We start from the raw sequence: 19,867 nt of genomic DNA, 5'->3' as shown, positions 1-19,867 counted from the left end.
TGACATGGCCTAAAAATATCGCGGTATTTATAAAAGGCCATATCGCCCAGCCCTAATGTAAATACAATAAACTTGTGTGTGTATGTTTTGTTTAATATATTGACAGTCCCTATAAATATGCAATCTGGTCATGGCTAACTGGATGGTAACAAACACCTGTGACAAAAATCCTAAGAAGCAACCAGGCAATAGGAGATACAGGCAATTTGTCCAAACAAAGGATCATTTACAATAGACCAGACAGGTATGGCAGTTGTGGCTGTGGCCTTTACCACATAGATAATAAAGGAAAAACATGTTTACAAAATAGTAATAGTGAAAACCTCTGATTCACGCCCACATCTCCTCCAGACTCAACTACTGCAATAACCTACGTCTCCCCTCCACTCACCAACAAAAATTCCAACAAAGAAATCAGCAGCCCCGCTACTCACCCACACCCACTCCAGAGACCACAGCACCCCTTTACTCCAATAACTTCACTGGCTCTCCATTTAACTGCTCATCACCTACAAATTCCTAATTATCCATACCTCTCTGACCTTCTGCAGCACTGCCACCACCGATCCTCTGACTCCCTCCTCCTCCTCACTCCCATCGACAAAACTAAGTATCATACCTTGGGGGACTGGGCCTTCGCCATTGCTGCCCCCACCCATGGAACTCTCTTCCCCCAAACATCCATGCCTCTGACTCACCACAATTCTTCAAACAAGTTAAAAACCTACCTCTTCAAACAAGCATTTAACCTCCACTAACATCCCACCTACTCTTTCTCTGTCTTTTGTAAAGCATGTGAGTTTTTTGAGAAGTGGCGTATACATTTTATGTATTATGTATCCGATCGAACTGATATGCTTCACCACTCAATCAGGATTGGCAAAGTGAAATAGGTATTCTGAAAAATGTAGCAGAGGCTACATCCCATAGTGAGACATCTCACAAGATATTATCAAATAGAACCAATTATTTACGTTCTTTTTTTATTTAACCTTAAGGACTATCAAAAAGTTTTGTTTGTTTTTAAATCCTCTGCTGTATTATACCCTTACTGTGTGTGTTGTTCAGGTTTATTGTACTGGTAATAAGTTTGTAGTGATTAAAAACTAAAGGCTTAGTTTCCATAATAGATGGAAGAACATGCACAATATTGTAGATTAGACTAATAGTATCATTGGATATGCTAGAAAAGGTACATCGGTTTGAACAGAGGGGTTCACTGAATGCAGCAGTGCATTGTATTTGAAAAATAATGAAGCCAATCATTGGCTTTGAAAATCAAAACAGAATTAGGCATCTTCCCAGATTCACGTTCATAACAAAACTGTATCATTCAAACCAAGCTTTGGTCTACTAATAAAAACTTTTTTCTGAATTATACAACATAAATCTATCTGTGCTCATTGACCTGAAAACTATTTCAGCAACAACTCTAAATAGCATGGAGACGGTAAATGACAATCATGAAAAATGACTTTGCACAGTATTTGACGAGCCTCCTCAAGTTCAAAATGAACGTTTGTTTCTTTAACTTCACTGGTGTTTTCATCACCACTCTGCTTCCCCGACAGCTTTAGAGAACACGTAGTCCCGGCCTTGATAACACAGCACTCCGTCCTTCAGGTGAAACTTCCAGCGGTTCTTACTGCGGTGAATCTATGGGAGGAGAAAGACTATTGACAGTTTGTAATATTTACATTCATGGACGATCATTTGGTGAAATCTTCCCACCTTGTCATACTGGCAGACAATCACGTTGTCTGTATCAAAAAGGTCTGGAATGTCCTGCTCAACAACATCATCACCTGAATTCAGAGGATCCTGCTTGGAGAACACATAAGGGAAAGAAAAAAGATGTAGGATACTTGAGGTTTGACTCCTATCCACCCAGCACACTGGAAAAATATACTAGAATTCTTTAGGCTAACTTTGAGTTCATGGAGGATTAAATCTTTGCCTCCATCGACCTTTCCACCTTAAAAGATCAGACATGCCTATACACACAGTAAAGCTCCAAATTGCTCTCCTGTGGCCTATTAAAACATGTGTTTATTCTAACACGGTAATCCTCGCATGATTTAAGATGTTCCTGAAGCTATCAAGAATGATAATTAACATCGCTACATAATGACTGTAAATCCCATCATTCACAAACCTCTTCTACCACATTGGCGTACTCATCCTCCTCCTGATCACTGCTGGAGGAGGTGCTGCTGCCATCACTGCTTCCATGTTCATCCCGCAGTGCTTTTATAGCCTCAGCATTGATCAGACCCAGAAAGTCGTTCTCTTCCAAAGGAAGGCCCTCATCATCATCACGGTCCGAGTTGTCTGCAGGACCATCCAGCTGAACGATGTCTGACAGGGAGCTGTAGCTGTAGTCCAGGTCCAGCTTCACAAGCAGATCAAGAGGAAATGTCACGAGCATACAGTAACCCAGTGGTTCTCAACTTCCCCCTTTTCTCTTATTTCTGAATCCAAGTACACTTTGTCCTACTGCAACATTTTGCTCAGACTGCCATAGGAAAAAAATACTGTAGAGCATAATGATGGAATAATTGAGTTTTAACACATTTTAAAAAATTTCATTTTGTAAATAAGTGAAATGAAACAGTATTTTCTAACTCCTGAATAAAATTACTTAAGTTTTTATTGTTTCCAAGACTGACCCTTGTATTTTCAGTTCATGTTCTAATCAAGATCATTTCAATCATTATGATTACAAATGACAAAATAATTATAAAACCCCATATTTTTAATACTTTCATTTGTCAATTTACCACTATCTCCCTGGAGTATCCCAAAAAAATGCCTGCGTACCCCCATTTGAGAAACACTGCAGTAACCGATCGTGAAAAATAAAGGAGATCAACTTTATCATCCTATTGTTGGCTTTTAATTTGAAATTTTCTTACACATGGACACTTTTTGACAAGTTACCCCAAGAACAGCTTCAGACTGGTTTTTGGCCCCCATGGATGCTCTCTCTGCTTTCTCTCTCTCCGCCTCTATCACTTCTTTCAGGATGTCATCAATGTCTCTGGCCTGCGGTGCCTGTGAAAGCGCCTCCTGTTTGCTGATGTGGTAGTCTAATAACTGAGAGCAGGTTGAGGAGCTCATGCTGAGGTCCACGGGCTCACTTTGTGGATCCGGTTCATTTGGGGTCACGGTGACCCCTGGCTCTGCCACTGGTCGGCCGACTTCCTGACAGGGCGGTAAACAGTGTGCTGGCTGTGTGACAGTGGAGGATGGAACAGAGGACATCTCCACTTCAGGGCCACTGGGATTTAATGGAACAGCAGCAGGCTGAGAGGCAGAGGCTGCTCTCTGCTCAGCAACTTTCTGTGGGAGCTGAGGCGCCGGATGCTGATTCGCCAGAGTCTGAGTAACCACAACAGGAACATTGACTTTGTAAAGTTGACCTTAGAAGAACAAAACAGGGGAATAAAGTTTAATTTGTACAAGTACAAACAGACTTGCCACAATAAGAGTTAGTGTCAGTGGCTACCAGAGGCTGTTTGTAGGGTGACTCCTGCAGGTATCTGCACAGGGTACGTTAACCCAGCGGGAAGAGAAAAGGTTGCAAGTGTTTCTGAATTCTTCTGCAAAGAAGAATGGACAATAAAAAGATGATTGGATGAACCACTTCCTCAGATTACAACCATAATGGTGATTTATAGAATAGATCATATGGAGTTTTTTTGTTGTGACATTTTTAGCTTTTAATAGTCCATTTGTTTTATTGAATATTAATATTACAAATGTTCACGTCCTCTCCCCTTTGAGAGAAATTAATGAGATATTAAAACACATGATGACTCACCTTGACAGGAAACGTGTGGATATTTTGATGTGACGGAATCACAACTGAACCTTGAATGACACAACAACTTTACATCAAATGTTAGACATTACACGTACTATATTTGAGCTCCATCCTATAAGGCCATCTGGTATACTGGGCGTCATCCAGGAGGGCTGTGGATCCAAAGTGGGCCGGTTCGGTGCGCTACGTTTTGGATTTTTTTTAAGAGTGAGTGAAGACATATGGTAACAGGTGGCCAAAAATGGTAAAAAAAAAAAAAAATATGGCAGGAAAAGAATGTAAAGTGACTCAAATGGGCCAAAAGCAGTCAAGAGTGGCCAAAAAAAAATGGGAAAATAAAGAGGAACTATGTATTATGTAATGACAAAGGGTAACCTAAAAAGTGGCAAACAATAGTGAAAAAGGAAAAGCCACATGTCTTCACTGACTTTATGTCCCAGTCCTGCTCCAAGGGAAATGTGTTCTGTGACCAGAAGTGACAATAACTAATTACAAGCACTCGCGTTACTGTAATTGAGTTCCTTTTATAAATATTTCTAGTTTTTTTAGTTATATTTCTAAATCAGTAATTTTACTTGTACTTATGCATGTTTTAAAAGAAGTAAAATATTTCAGTACATTTCTACACACAACTGTTACTGAGTAAATTATTTTTGTTTTACAATGATAAAAAAATGAAATAACCAGACAACAATCAAAAGCATCATAGCCGACCAACCAGAATAAACGTAATGCACGGCGCCAAAACAGCGTTGAATGGAGGTCATTTTATCAGTTTTTAGCTCATAAATGAGAATATTTTTATATCAAATTGAACTCAATTGTGTTTTTCTTTTTTATATATATATATATATATATATATATATAAAGAATTGTTCATTTTTGACAAACCTTTTCTTTTATACAGATGCCTTTGTGGAAAATAAATGAAGTTTTTTGGTCTTTTCCTTTTTAGGTTTATACATGAGATGTTTACTGTATGCAAGGAAACCGTGGCAAGATTTATTACCAAAAATAAAAGGAGGGGAAATTGTAACTTTTGTTTATATTAGCACTCTTTACACCTCTGTCTGTGACTACATTTCCACTGGAATTCTATACCATTTTATTCATAAAGAAATTGATGCTATAATCTTCTGTATAAAAGTGATGATAGACATTTTTATGAGAAAATCTTGACGTGTTGTAGTAATAATTCAGTGAGGATAAGCTGTTGTGTTGGAATACCTGGAGGTTCCTGATCAGCCTGGTGGTAGCTGGCAGGAAGCTGCAGCACAAAGTTGGCTGGGTTGACATTGTTATTCCTGAAGTCATCCATTGCTTTGGACTGCATCATCTTTGACTCCCAGAGCTGCATCAGCAAACAACGAATGGCTTCCTAAGCACGGTGCACAAAATACCCCCCAACTGCCTTCGCTGCGACTGATGAACGCATTCAAACGTGTGTTTCAAGCCGGATTCCACTCACGTGTTTTAGGTCATCCAGGACTCGGTCTTCCAGCCCTTCGTCCAAGAAGAGCTCTCTCATGCTGTCAATCACATCATCAATTATGGACAGGTAGAGTTTGGCCTGCAGTTGTTTACAAAAGCACTTGTCAGACAGAACGCTCTATGACGTCTTTACAACATCCCAAATGCTGCTCTGCACATGAAGATACATGTGAATCTAGGTGTACACTTTGGCCCCAAGACTGTAGGGTGGAATAACAGGTAATATTGATCATTTATTAATTCAATAGAAGACTTTCATCATGTGTTTATTCAGCTAAAGGCAAACTTCATTGCTGAACTCCTCCCATATTAAATGTGTGGACAACAGTTTGTGATTTGACTTGATATTTTCACTGGTATTTGTTGGATGTGTTTTAGCAGGATATCTCAAAACATTCTGAATGGATCTAAATTAAATTTGCTAAGCTGATAGACAATGTCAAAAGGAAGAAGGAGTTTGATTTTGGAGACGATCATGCTGGTATTTATGTGGATACAGTCTCCAGAACCAGTTTTGGAGCATAATGTGGATGTTTTTTGGCTGGTTCTACAGCACCACCTGCTGGTGACGTCACGCCTCTAAATTTGGAGGAGATTATTGCAGCAAATATTGTGTTGGATCAATCAAAACTAACTAACTGTGCTTCATTTCCATGACATCTGACATCTACAATACAGTCACATTTTAGATATACACAATAATGGCATCAAATTGGTTTTCAAAGCCAACAAAAAAAGACAATTATTGAGCAGTTTGCAAAAATAGACCTCAAACATGACACGCAATATTAATGTATTTTTTAGTCAATGACAATAATGCGTGGAAAAACAAAAAAACATACATCTTTATAGTTTTACTTACCACTGGGCCTGCGTTGTTCAGCATGTTTCAATGAAAATCTATCAGTAATAAATACTAAATTCAGTCAGGAAACGTAGTATGTGAGACAAACAGCGTTAGACATGGGAGTGTTGAGCTAAGGGTCACACACACACACACACAGGTGACACTGATTAGGCTCTGATTACAGCAACAACAAGTCACATGCTTTTATTCTAAATAGGTGCATAAAATATTTGCTTTATTGAAATTCAACTTCAATAGTATTTCACAAAGCTGTCCTAAAAAACACTTTTTTTTTTGTTTGACACCAACATATCCACCAGTTTAAAGCAGTATTTAGTACAAGCCAACGTGTTTCAACTGTGCAGGTATAATTTTGAAGATAAAATATAAAATATAACTGAAAACAGTGAAACTGTGTAAATTAAGTAGTCATTTTGAATTTAAAAAAATAATAAAATAAAATCCTAATTTATTTCTACACATGATACTCTCTACAATGGGAATATTGTATTTTTATGCCAATTTTAATGTTTTGGTTTTATTGAAATTATTTAAGTGTCATTGTATAACAGCCTTTAACCATGGTAAGATTAGTAAGTATATAAACATTATTTTTTAATTTATTATTATTATTTTATTCCAAATACGCAAACAGTACAAGGCTTCCTGATTGCTATTTAACAAATTATTTGCTCAAAATAATGTAGAAATTAAGATTTTGAGTAAGCAAAATAGTAATGAAGCACGGAAAACTAAAAAAGAAAATGACATGAAGAAGCATGTCTTGTTAGCGCTCACCCCTTTGTCTATTAATATGTACACACACACAGACACACGTATATATATATATATATATACACATAAATATATACACATATTTCAAGGTTATTCGTCTGTTTAAGCTTCTGAAGTTGTTCCCCTCTTAATTGTTCCATGAATGATTCTTCTGTGGCCGATATTTCAAATTGTACCAGTAATACAATTATATGTATTATAATAATAACAATTCACTTGAGCTTTGTTGATGTGTGTATTTTATTTCAAATTATACACAAATATTGAGCAGCATTTGTTTTGTTGCATTAATGACCTTGAACAAAACACAAGAATCACTGCTTTGATTTTTGTCTCATTGGAGCTGCAAAGATTTACCAGCACAGACATACGGTTTTCAGTCATTTCTTAAATGTGCAATGTCCAGGTTAACTGAAAATAAACTCACCAGAAAAAGAAAAAAAAAAATACTCTAAAAAAACCTTCACCTCTTTTTTTTTCCCCCAACCCTATAAACAACCCAAAGTAGAGTGCATGATCCAAATAATCCATAGTTCGCCAAAACACAATGAAAATTAAACTGTGAGAGTTGGCACAAGTACATGTTCGTTAAGAGGGGAATGCATATTCTGTGCTTGGTGCTTAATTTGCTTTAGAGGAAAAAGAAAACACAAAAACATAATTAAAATTGATGTCCTTGCAGGCGCTGAGGAGTTTGTCAAAATAAGAAAATGAAAAAACCCATAAGCTTACCACGATGATGCCAAATTACACACAACTGAAAACAAATCTGAACCTGCTGATGACACTCATCACATACAAAATAAATACAAGTGACTCCTTAAAGAGTTCATAATGTACATCCCTCTTAAAATCTCATTTAGAAAGTTGTAATTGACAGTGCAGATGATGCAAATACAAGCTTATATACAGAACTCATATTAACTGTTATTATAATTCTTATAACTATTAAGTATAAAGTGCTAGGCAAAATAGTTGTTAATAGACTACTTAGATTAAGGTAAATTCAGTCTTAGTTTAAAAAAAAAAGCTTGATGATAATGGAAGAAACTTGATAATGTATAAAAACAGAAAGACTCATTACACGTGTGTGTATTTTGTTGTTGTAGTTGCACATGCTTGCTTGGTGCTTTGTTTAAGATATTTCATATTTCATCCTGGAGGAATCATCAGTTGTTGTTTTATTTCATCTTCAAGAAAATCTCAGATCAAAGTCATTGTCGTGCTCGGTCCTCAGGTTTCTTCTTCACTGCGTCATACATCCGGACTGCTTCTGTGACTCCGTTTCAATCCATTTCTTTTCAACCTCAACCTAAAAAAAAAAACACAGTAAAATAACTTTGTCATTTACTTTGTAAGACAAGATGGATATTAGGGGTTGGCTCATTGTTGCTTTACCTGCTGTCCTTCAAATGCATTACCTGGTAATAGTATGTTCAGTCTAGATAAGAGCAAAAATTCAGTGTTTCTGTGTCTCACTGTGTGAATTTACTGACAACATTAAACAGTCAAACCTTGAAAACGACTGTGGGACTCAATCTCGGTTACTTTCTACACTATCTTTTTGACTTGGTATTGGTGTAACGGTGTGAAAAATAGATTAGTATAAATGCTGCTTTTAAACATTTTTTACTCAAATGAAATAAAATGCAGTAAAAAAAAACGTGCTTCCTCATTTAAAAGGAGACAATCTCAGACTTAAGAGCAGCATTTAACAGAACAGTTCTCCCTTTCATTTCACTCTTCACACTGTAATAAATAATATGGTAGTTCAACTTAAAAGTCTTTGTTAAGGTTCTGCCATAAAGATTTGAGCTCATTGAAACAATATTGGCACCTTCAATCAACTGAACCAAGCAAGTTATAAATGGTTCATAAATCATTGCTAGAAATTGTTACAACTCAACAGTTTCAGTTTAAACCACCTAGCATGTTATGTTGTACAAACAGTAAACTTGTATTGCTTCTCCATATTAATGAATTTGTATGAGTTATTTAAACTCACAAGCCTTAGTTGAAATAATTTTTAACTTACGATCTGATGTCAAAAGAAAACAATGTTTTGACGTCTTTCAACATATCAGGTCAAGTTATGAATGACATTTAACTCACTCAATGCAGTTGAACCAACCAAATTTATTTACTACTTGGACACAATACTACATTTTCAATATTGGCACCACTTAAAGTCAAATGTTAGATGAACATAAATGTTTATGGCAGAAATTGTACAGACACTTCTAAGTAAAAAGAATGTCTACTTGTGATTTCTGTTGACATGCAAAAATAGGTTTTGTAAATACAATTCACAATCAAATAGTCACAGCGTTTTATTTTCGCTTTTTATTTCCAGAAAAGTAAAACATGGAACAAGTGTAGTAGCAAATGACAACATCTTGCAAAGCTATCCAAATTTTAAAACATTTCAGCAAACACATTTTATGTAATTCCATCTCATCGACTTTCATATTTCAAGAAAAATTCATTTATCTATTTATCTGATGTCCACAGCTTCATCTGTCAGGCAACTAATAGATATTTTAAATGGTCAAGCTCTCAAAAACTCATTGAAAATAAAAAAATAAATAGTATAAAGTTATATCCTGTGCTCAATAATTCGGTACCGAACGGTTCGGCACAAATACCCATACCGTTACAGCCTTAGTAAATGGTTATCAGAATCAGAATCCCTTTATTAATCCCAGGGGGAAATTGCCTTTGATACAGCCAGAAAAAAAAAAATCGCAAATAAAAGAGTAAAAATGTTTAACAAAGACGAAAGAAAGAATAAACATTGTATAATTAAGTAAAAGACTGTTAAAAATAGGGATCAGATACACACACATTACAGTAGTAAAAAATAAAGTAGGATAGATAATACTACTACTAATAATAATAATAATACAAATTAACAAATTGTTATTGTTTGAAAGAACACACACAAAAAACCTGCTGAAATACAAGTTAAGAGCATTACAGTGGATCTCCCATAAGATTGTTTTGCCTCCATTAAATATCAGCTGTACTTTTACCATTTAAGAACTTTTCCAGAGGTTAAACCATTGATGAATTAACAAACGTTCTTACCTGATAATGATAGCGTGTCCAACTGGTTACATGTTTTTGTGGCTGGATGTCATTCACAGTACCGAGGGATTTGATTCTGGTCTGTGACACAACTGCGCCCATGATCTCACATTCCACGGTGACAAAAGGATACCAGTCATTGGGGATCTCTTGGTCTGATCCCAGCTCGAGTTTGCAAGAAAATGAATGTGGGTGATCCACTGCTGCGAAACGAAAAACAAAAGAAGCTAAAGTTGTGTAATTGCACCAAGGAGCTATACTGTCGTACTGTGTATAGTGTATTTACCTGTGTTCTTCGCTGGCAGCCTGTCGATCCTCCAAACGATGGCTGAATACACACTCTCATACTTAACAGTTCCTATTGATACCTGCATAACCGGTTGTGAATCTGCAGCACTGATGGCTCCCAAACAGGTGGTTCTGTTCATTCGGGCCTTGAGAGACCTCTGTCTCAGTAGAGCCACAGTCTGTGTCACTTTGACCCAGTCCTCTGGCACTGGCACGCGGATCACTACATTCTCACACACTGGGAAGTGTGTCTCAGAAAACATTGTGGAAGAAGGGAAACTAGTGGACATGTTGAGGAAGGCCTGCATCTCCACGTAGGCACCTTGAACTGTGACCAAGGCTTTGATCGAGATCGGAATTTCGATACAATCTAAGACTCTTGTTTTGTACCGCATCAGCTCCACCCTGTACGCATCGGGAGGGGAGAATTTCATCAGATGAGACCTCTGAAACTCAGCCTCGTTTATGCATTTGTGAAAATGGTAATCTGTGATTTCCATCCAGGGTTCGTTGCCCTCCTCAGAACCATAACTAGAGTTAAAGTGCAGCAACCCAATATCATTCAGGGCCAGAAAACATTCCCCAAGTCCATTTAGAAATGCAAGGCAATGAATTTGTGTTAAGGCCGTTCTTTCGATGACCTCGCCGAACCTATCAAGTTGCAGCCAAATGTGATCCGTGACCTGCACCGACAGCTCTTGTTCCTCATAGGTCCTCCTCTGCTTGTGAGGAACAGGTAGTTTGAAGATCTCCTCTTCCATAGAGACAATCAGGTCCTCCATTTTGTCATGTGTTGTAGAGCCAAACTTAAGCATCTGCTCCACCTCTGCATCGTGACTGACCTCTTGTTTTGGGTGATAGCGTTTCTTCTCTGTGTAGGAAAACACTTCCACCTTGACAGTGAGGACTTTGCGGGGCTCGCTGTAACTTTCCACTTTAAGTTCAGAGAGTCGACACTGAGGCAGAAGCTGGAACTCCTTAAACGGCTTCTCCAGTCCTTTCTCATAGTACATTTGAAGAACACCTCCAGGAAGTAAGCGGAGGTAGATAGTCCCCCATTGTCTGGAGGACATGCGGTTCTTTTTTTCGGGAATCCTGAGCATGACAGACCAACCGTCTCTTTTCTGGCTATGAAAGAGACCACGGGGAACAAAGTTAAACAAACTCTCACTCAGCACTTCACATTTAGAGCTGGGCTTATGCCCCACGTTGTTATCGGTCTCTGCTTTGTTGTTCCTTTCCGTTTGTAGGCCTTCAAGTTTGTCGCCAACATGAGACGAGGAGTTCAGAAACAGGTCTCGTGGAGGCTCACTGCCATCTTTGGTTCGAATAAAGAAACGGGGTAAACTGGTGTCACAATCAGAGTCTGAGGATGAGCTGTCCACATCAGCAGTGCATTTGGATCCATTCCAGAAAGGATTAAAGTGTCCTGAGTTCCCCTGGAAAGACGGGAAAGGGCTTGGTCCATCTGAGGTTTGATCTAAGACTTCTGATACAGGGGACGAAACAGACGTGGATGTGCTGGACAAACTTCGAAAAAGTTCACCTCTTTCCCACGTCGTGGAGTGGAACGGGGATGCATTGGGTGGTGCCCCACTTTCAGGAGTGCAAAAAGGTGTGTTACATGGTACACAAGAACTTCCACTACGACTCGAGTGGCTCTGAGGAGACTCTAGAGAACTACTGAAGCTCCAGGAGGTATCTTTAATAGGAGGAAGCATTAATTTTAGGCCGTTGGGACGTGGCACTGATGCCTTGATCAGCTCAGCGGACTGCGGGGGCTTCTGAGGGGAAGAGAGCGGCGTGTTGTCATCTTCAAATGTGACCCAGTTTGAATGGTTGGGGGAAAACATGGTTGATGAGAGGTTCCGACAATGGTTCCACTGTTGTTGGTTCAACTCTTAGCCTTTTTTCTCTGTAACAAAACACAAGGATTTAGTATTATAATAAATCCAGTATTTAAATGTATTTGATTTTAGAGGACATCTCTCTAACAGTTAGGCTTCATATAATTAAAAGTATTATTTTCTGCAGAAAGAGACCCTGAGAAAACATAAATAAAGCATGTAAACGTACTCTATTAAAGCCTAATGAGCGTACGACCTTGTAAACCTAAAACAAGTTGATTTGTTAACACACTATAATTAACTAAGGTTCAGTGCACGTAAAAGCTGAAGTAAGCATTCTGCAGTTCCGAGTCAGCAAATCTGCAGCAGCTCATTTTCTCTAAATGACAACACATTGAGCCTTTTCTTATTTACTTACTTACTCTACTACACATTCAAGGATTGAAAACCAAACTTTCAGCATATCCCTTAAGAGTAGCAAGAAAGTTCTCCTAATAGAAGATTAAATTAAGTTGAATCAAAAATAAAAATCTTCAGGAATAACACAATTATTTTACAAAATGTTTGCAGACAGTTTACAGCTTTACACTGGCGTCTGCTGGATGTGGCGTGTTAGGACATGCTCTCAAAAGGAACATAAGAGGATGACACGCTGAAGCCTCAGGAAATATTGTCAAAATCCTTTTGTGCTGGTGTTGAATTACACATACAAAATACACACTTCCATTCAGCTGTTAAAAAATTTCCCAAGTTTTCAAAGGCTCAATGAAGTTTTCAGTACTTTTCCTCCGGGACCTAAAAATGTGTTCAAATGGATAAGACAAAAAATTTTATTGTGCAATTCCAAACATTTCCACCCTCATGTGAATGGTGTATTTTACTTTGCTTTGAAATGAGCATACTCTAAATATTTAATAGCATGGCTGCTGCAGAATGCATGCGTGACAAAAAGCCACGGCGGCACAGAGTGGAGCTGAAAGGACAGCATTAAATAAAGTGTGTGAACTGGGGGATAACGCTGTGCAGCAGCTGGTTGATGGATCTCTACAAAAACAATCATTCAGTGTCCCTGACATTAGACCTACAGACAACACTGCAGCACAGAAGCGTACGCAGGATCATTTCACCAACATGCTGGAATTTTTATACACCCCGTCAATTTTTTAACCACAGATTGACCATATTCCTTTGGATTTGTTGACATGTTCTCTCCCCGACGTCCAGTTCAGAGGCTACGAAGACAAGGAGTCACTTTTTCTGAGCTTCACATCCATCCACATTAAAAAAAAAAAAAAAAAAAAAAAAGGGAGGAAAGCCTCTAACACAACTTCCCTCCTCCCATCTAAATCACAGCCATGACACGTATGAAGGCGAGTGGAAAGTTCCTCTTGCTATAAATAAGCAAGGAAAATGGGGCCACTTATGCACGACACGACACAGGATTGACAAGTTCTCAGCGAAACATTGAAGAGCATCTTCCTAACGAGCAGAAGTCTTGTTATGACAGAGGCCTCTCGGATTATTAGACCCTTAAACTTTTGATTCGAGCAATCGCCGGAGACGTTTGCTGACAGACTGTCTTTGGCCTTGATTTTAGACGTTGCAGTTTACTCTCGAAGCAATTAAAAAAAAAAAAGAGAGAGAGAGACGGGGTGAACCCTACAGAGGACAAAGTATACATTCCACACATTCCTCTGGAACGAACAGCTTTGCACACAGGAAATACCAGCCTGATACGGCTGTGTGAACAAACAACAGATAACATCTTAATATAATTATTTCACAGGTCAAAAAAAAAAAAAACAACAGATGCACAGATTGTAAATTGGGAACACAGTTCAGGCATTTAGTGCTTTTTTTCAGCATTTTGAACAAATCTTTGATCACAAAAGTGCTAAACCAGTGTTTCTCAAATGGGGGTACGCAATGCCACTATAGGGTGTAGAGAGAGAGAGAGAGAGAAAATGAAAAATTAACAAATAAAGTGTCAGACTAGGTCCCACTCCAGGCGTCATATGATCAGAAATGATAAAAACTATATCTATTCAGGAGCCTCTAAATCAGTGTTTTTCAATCTTGAGGTCAGGACCCCATGTGGGGTCACTTGAAATTTCTGAAAAATAGATTTTTGAAATGATTGAATGATTATTCTTTTTTTTTATTGTTATTATTGAAACAACACACAATCTTAACTTTCATTCTATACGTTCACTTTGTGAATCTAGTTCAACTAATATGCAGTAAAAATAAATAAATAAATCTGAGGTCAAACATGATAAAGAAAAATAATAATAATTCTAGAAAAAAAAATGTCCTTGAGGAAATTCTTCATATCAAAATGGGGACACGATCCAAAAAAGGTAGAGAACTACTGCACTAAAAACTGTTTGTTTCCACTTATGTAAAAAATGAGATTCTTAAATATGTTTATCACCTATTCATTCCATCGTTATGCTCTATAGTGGTTTTTAAATAGTTTTCTCAGCAAAATATTGTCGTCGGACAAAGGGGGGACTTGGATTCAGAAATAAGAGAAAGGGGGTACTCGATAGGGCTGAACGATTAATTGCATTTGTGATATAATCGCGATATAAAACAAGATTTTCTAATCGCAAAGGTTGCATTTTTTTTTTCTTGTCCTGTCTTATAATGTCCTGTTAAGTTCAACGAGTGTTTAAGAAGTGCAGTCCACATGTTTCATGAAACGTGAAGTTAGTCAGATATTGTTGAAGAGGTAAAGCCACAGATTTGTTTGCTTTATTGTTGTAATCTGGGCTTTAAAATTTATATTTTATATTTATTTAAAGTTTAAATAAATCTGAAATTGTTTATTATGAAACAGACTGATTTATTGCTTGTGTTCATTGAAAAATACATGACAAGAGGCCCTTGAAAAAATAATTGCATAATGAAATCGCAATCACAATTAGGGGTGTGAAAAAATATCGATTTCACTTTTGATTTCCTTTTTGGGTGCCGATTTTAAATCTTTTTTTATTATTATTTAAAAAATCGATTTTTTTTATTTTTAATTTTAAAATTATTTTTTATTTATTTTTTTAATCAATATTTTTGTGCATTTGTGCAATATTTCAGTGGTTCCAATGTTTTCAATGTGTCGCAATGGTTACTTGGTGCACTTGATTTTATGATGGCAGTGTGTAATGCCTGCAATATTTATGTACGCGCAGACATTTTATTTTCATATAATCTGTTCAGATCAGTGACTAAACTGACACAATAGGAGAATTTTTTTTATTATTTTTGTGAATTGTCAGTAACTCAGGGTGATTTATCCTTAATGTTCTCACTTACAGTTGTTACAATGCCGTCATTATGTTGTCATGGTTACTTTGAGACTTCTACACAGTAGTTTCAGTGCATTTTCTCTTTTTCAGTGAAAATGTGCAAAAACACTAATAATAAATAATAAATAGTTGTAAATAATGAAATAATAAATGTTTTGAAGCAAATAGTTTTGACTCAATTTGTCCTCTGAATGATCGATATGTTCTGATGAACATATACAGCAACTTGATTTTTCATCTTTTCGTTTAATTTTGATATTAAGTGGGTAGAATATCACAATAATATTGTATCATGACCCAAGTATCGTGATACGTGTCGTATTGCAACATCCTTGCCAAAACTCACCCCTAATTATGAGGTTAAGTCCTGTAATTAAGGCTGTCATGTCCATGTGAGTCACAATATGTTTCTACAGAGCAGCTTTTTAAAGGGACCAGACCATCAGACTGTCTGTTTGTACCTGAAGGGGCTGAAATACATGTTCTATCATAACTTCAACGTTATGGGAAACTGGTCCAAATGTCACGAGAACTCAATCTAATAAAGAGGAAGAGCAGTGAAACCATCGCACAGGGACGTGAGGCGCTCCAGCGTGACTGACAGTCTTTTACAGATAAATGATGACTAAGGGGAAACTCTGGCAGTCTGAGAATAAAAGAATCATGACTGAACTTTAACTTTGGCACATGCTACTTCCTGCACGAACGAAAAAATAGGATGAGATTAAGCTGGATTCTTCAGATACTTCCTGTGCACTGAGTTTTCCTTGGAAAAATACAAATAAATTTAAAAAAAAAAAAAAGAAAAGGAGAGTATGTCATTTACTTTGAGGACTGTTGTGACCACAATGATAGTGTTGAAAAATGAAAAGGCTGCTATAATGGCAGTGCAGTGTACGTAGCGTACACTAATGATAGAGAGGGATTCAAAAATGATAGAGCTCTTGTCAGGAAAGTTTTGCACTCATACTTATCAATAAGTATTAATAATAAGTAAAAGCACTGATTTAGGCCATGAAACGATTTGTTGAATAAACCGACTTCTTACTCGATTCAGAAAATCAGTCGAAGCAAATTATGGGAGTCGATGCATCGTTTTTTAGCGCTCCGCCCGCCCAGACTCCTTTTATAGAAACACCCCTGCCCCATTTCTAGTATATACTTCTCCCCACTCCAAGAGCTGTCCCATGCCTGCAGCATCTAGTGGAAAATGTGTTGAAAATCAAAGTGTTTTTTTTTTTTTTTTTTTTTTTTTTTAAATACAGTATTGAATAAACACGCATTGAAGAAAAAAAAAAAACAGCATTGATCACTGTCTTTATTGGAAAGCAGTTTTAGCATTTAATAGCAGCACTTCACCCAGCAGCAGCCTCTCAAAGACTATAACCAAAGGTCAGGTTTATGATTTACTGTATCTTTGCAAAACACTTTTATTCTTAGTTAAGGCAGAAATACCTGTAAATATGGATCGAAAACCATACGTTTTTCCAGTTTAAATAATAGATAAATAGCAATATCACTTATAAAATAGAGTAACGTTGTGGTATTTTGCTTGATATTTAAGTAAATTGTATTTGTTGTAAAATTAATTGCTTTTGACTTACTTTTTAAGTTAAATACTAAAATATAAAATCATCTTATTTTGGATTTAAATGCACACTTTAGTGAAACACTGTAGTTGTGTTTCATCATCATCATCCTCATCATCAATCTTTACAGCAGACTCTTAGTTCAGAATGTGTATATAAATGTTGATCTGTGGGCATCTCGTGGTCTGCAAGTGCCCCCTCCTGGTTCATTAGGTGATCATAACATGACTGTTTCTTTGAAAACATTTTATTTATTTTTTTTTTTTTTAAACCACCAAAGTTGGATTTTCTAGTCTTGTTGACATGGAAGTTGTGCAAAGGAAAAACTAGTATAATTCCTCCTTACGATGACAAAAGAAGTGTGTAGAGCAAAAATGGTCACGTGGTGGTCCAGGGGACACGAGTCCGTCTGTCTTATATTGTGTGGCCCCCAAAACAAACTCCCCAAAATTGAAATTCAACAAGTTAGAAGGAACATGAAACCAAATTAAAAATACACAACAAAACAACAACAAAAAAAACCCAAAACAACAGAAAGATGCAAAAAAAATGTATAAAACAAAAAGTCAACAAAAAATCTTCAATATTGCTACAAAAACACACTAAATTCCAAAAATACACAAAACGACAAAATCAATTAACAAAACAAGAGAGGAATACAAAATAGTACATCACTGTTCAGATTAACCATAATTCTAAATGCTCACATGAAGTTTGATAACGTGGCCCTCAAATTAGATCATCTGTTTTTGATAATCAATCATTTATCCATGTTCACTGTTTGAGATTTGAGCAACTTTATTTTTTTTAATTTGTGATTTATTATTTTTTACATTCTATTACAGAAATACAGTTTGCACAAGGTTGGCCTTGTCCTTCTTATCAGTGGTTTTACAGTCATAATGTTGATACTAGTGTTAATAATTAAAGTTTCTTCTTATAATTTAGTAGTGTTTTTTTTTTTCTTCTTTATCTTGAATCATATTTGGGGGTATTTTAAGGCAGTGACTAGCCATACGGTTGCCGTATCAATATACCGACATTCTATCCGTACGCAGCGCCCCTCATTGTCCAGTTTAGGTCACGTGACTAAGACTAAGGCTGCGTCCAAATAGTCCCTCCTATCTCCTTTCCTATCCACTTTTACTTAACCCCATGGATGACGTCACGGGGTTAAGGAGAGGAGTAAGGAAACGGCCATCACGTTTGTTTTGACAATCAGACGCACTTCAACTAGGTGACGTAATAATCTGACGGCCATGAAGGTTAGTGACGTCTGCCGTGGTGAAAAACTACAAATTTCTGAAAATGAACTAAAAGCATTTCCCCTGATATAATCTAAAAAATCCCAAGGTTTGAATGTAAACCAAAGGAAAAGAGGCTACCAGGCAGTAGAAAGTGTCTGGAGGTACGTTGAACCTATCCATCTACTATGCCGGATAGTCGAGCTGAACTCACCGCTAACGTGGGTTCGAATCCCACCTTTGACAAAAAAAAAAAAGAAATTCATTTTAACATATTTAACACGGCAAACTCCACCTTTAAAAATACATTTCTGGAAAAAAATAAACATTTTAGGGTTAGAGATAGAGCTAGGGTTGAAACAAATATGAGCTAAACTACAAATGATGGAACTTTAAGTCACGTGGTGCGCCTATCACGTGACCTAAACTGGCCAATGAGGGGCGCTGCGTATCCATAGAGTGTATATCAATGTTGTGATTTGATATATCGGCCGATATATCGGTTATCGGCCGATATGTCAGACACTGACTGTTAAAACATCCACTATTGGTATCGGCTCTAGAAAAAAAAAAGAAAAAAAAAAAAAATCACATATCGATAGGACTTTAGTTTAAAAACAAACAAAAAAAACTTAATAGGCGTTAATATTCTAGACCGTGTTATTTAATGTGCGTTTGTGTTTCAAATGCCACATGCACAGCTGTGTGTGTAACGGTGTAACTGTGTGTCAGAGCCGCAGACAGACAGACAGAGGTGGGTCAGCAGCAGCCACCAGTTGCAGATAAATATGTTATTATTTGGCGTCCCTACGGTCAGAGGGACAGACAAACAGCAGCAGTGCTGTCACCCACAGCCCGGACACAGAGGCCCAGCTCGGGATCACTGCTCTGCTATTGTCTGCCTTAATGAAGGAACAGTTATCGCTCTGCTTTGCTCTGCACACATTAAAGCCCCAAACACACAAACACTCTTAGTTCACAACCCGGCAGCGGCACATTTCAGGTGTTTTTCTTAACTGACCCGAACTTAACAACAGCTGTCTCTAAAAACAAACACCACACAGCAGAAACACTCACCACTCGTCGCCAGTGGACGTCCTTTACTTCAGGCCATGACTTATGTTTAATACACGAATGTGTGTGAGAGAGAGAGAGACAGAGTGTGTGGAGCTGCTTCAAAATGGCAGAGTGTAAATCCTACGAGTTTTGACGGCGTTGTGTTTCCTGAGTTCAGAGCCGCGGTCCTCCAGCGGGACGCCGCGCTGATGCGTTCATGGCCATGGGAAATTTGGACACCGGAGGATACAGGAATGTTGACAGGAGCAGAAATTCTCAACAAACTTATCTATGTTGTACCATCTATTAAACAATAGGAGGAGGACATTTGGTAATTCAGTTTTTGGGTTTTTTTTTTTGTTTTTTCAGAGCTGCCCAGAATAGATAACTACTGATGATAATATATACTTTTTATGTATTCATTTTTCCAGGGAAAAACCAAAACAAACTTCTACTTCATAGCAGCTTATGTGATTAACAGTGATATTA

At 37.3% G+C, this 19,867-nt stretch overlaps 1 protein-coding gene across 1 annotated transcript; it reads right to left on the bottom strand.

Annotated features, from left to right (window-relative positions):
• Positions 1-1,492: 1,492 nt before the first annotated feature.
• Positions 1,493-19,593, bottom strand: ston1 (stonin 1). The gene is made up of 11 exons (XM_028468407.1): positions 19,400-19,593; positions 10,333-12,249; positions 10,047-10,249; positions 5,295-5,396; positions 5,054-5,177; positions 3,824-3,873; positions 3,509-3,602; positions 2,941-3,422; positions 2,156-2,392; positions 1,732-1,821; positions 1,493-1,656 (listed from the first exon to the last, which is right to left on the bottom strand). Exons 2-11 carry the CDS (start codon positions 12,185-12,187, stop codon positions 1,549-1,551), a joined length of 3,345 nt encoding a protein of 1,114 aa, XP_028324208.1. The 5' UTR covers positions 12,188-12,249; positions 19,400-19,593; the 3' UTR covers positions 1,493-1,548.
• Positions 19,594-19,867: the final 274 nt, after the last annotated feature.

Source organism: Gouania willdenowi, chromosome 15 (assembly GCF_900634775.1).
Source record: "Gouania willdenowi chromosome 15, fGouWil2.1, whole genome shotgun sequence".
Taxonomy (NCBI): Eukaryota; Metazoa; Chordata; class Actinopteri; order Blenniiformes; family Gobiesocidae; genus Gouania; species Gouania willdenowi.
Note: the sequence above shows the minus strand (reverse complement) of the source record. Positions and strands in the feature narration are given on the sequence as shown.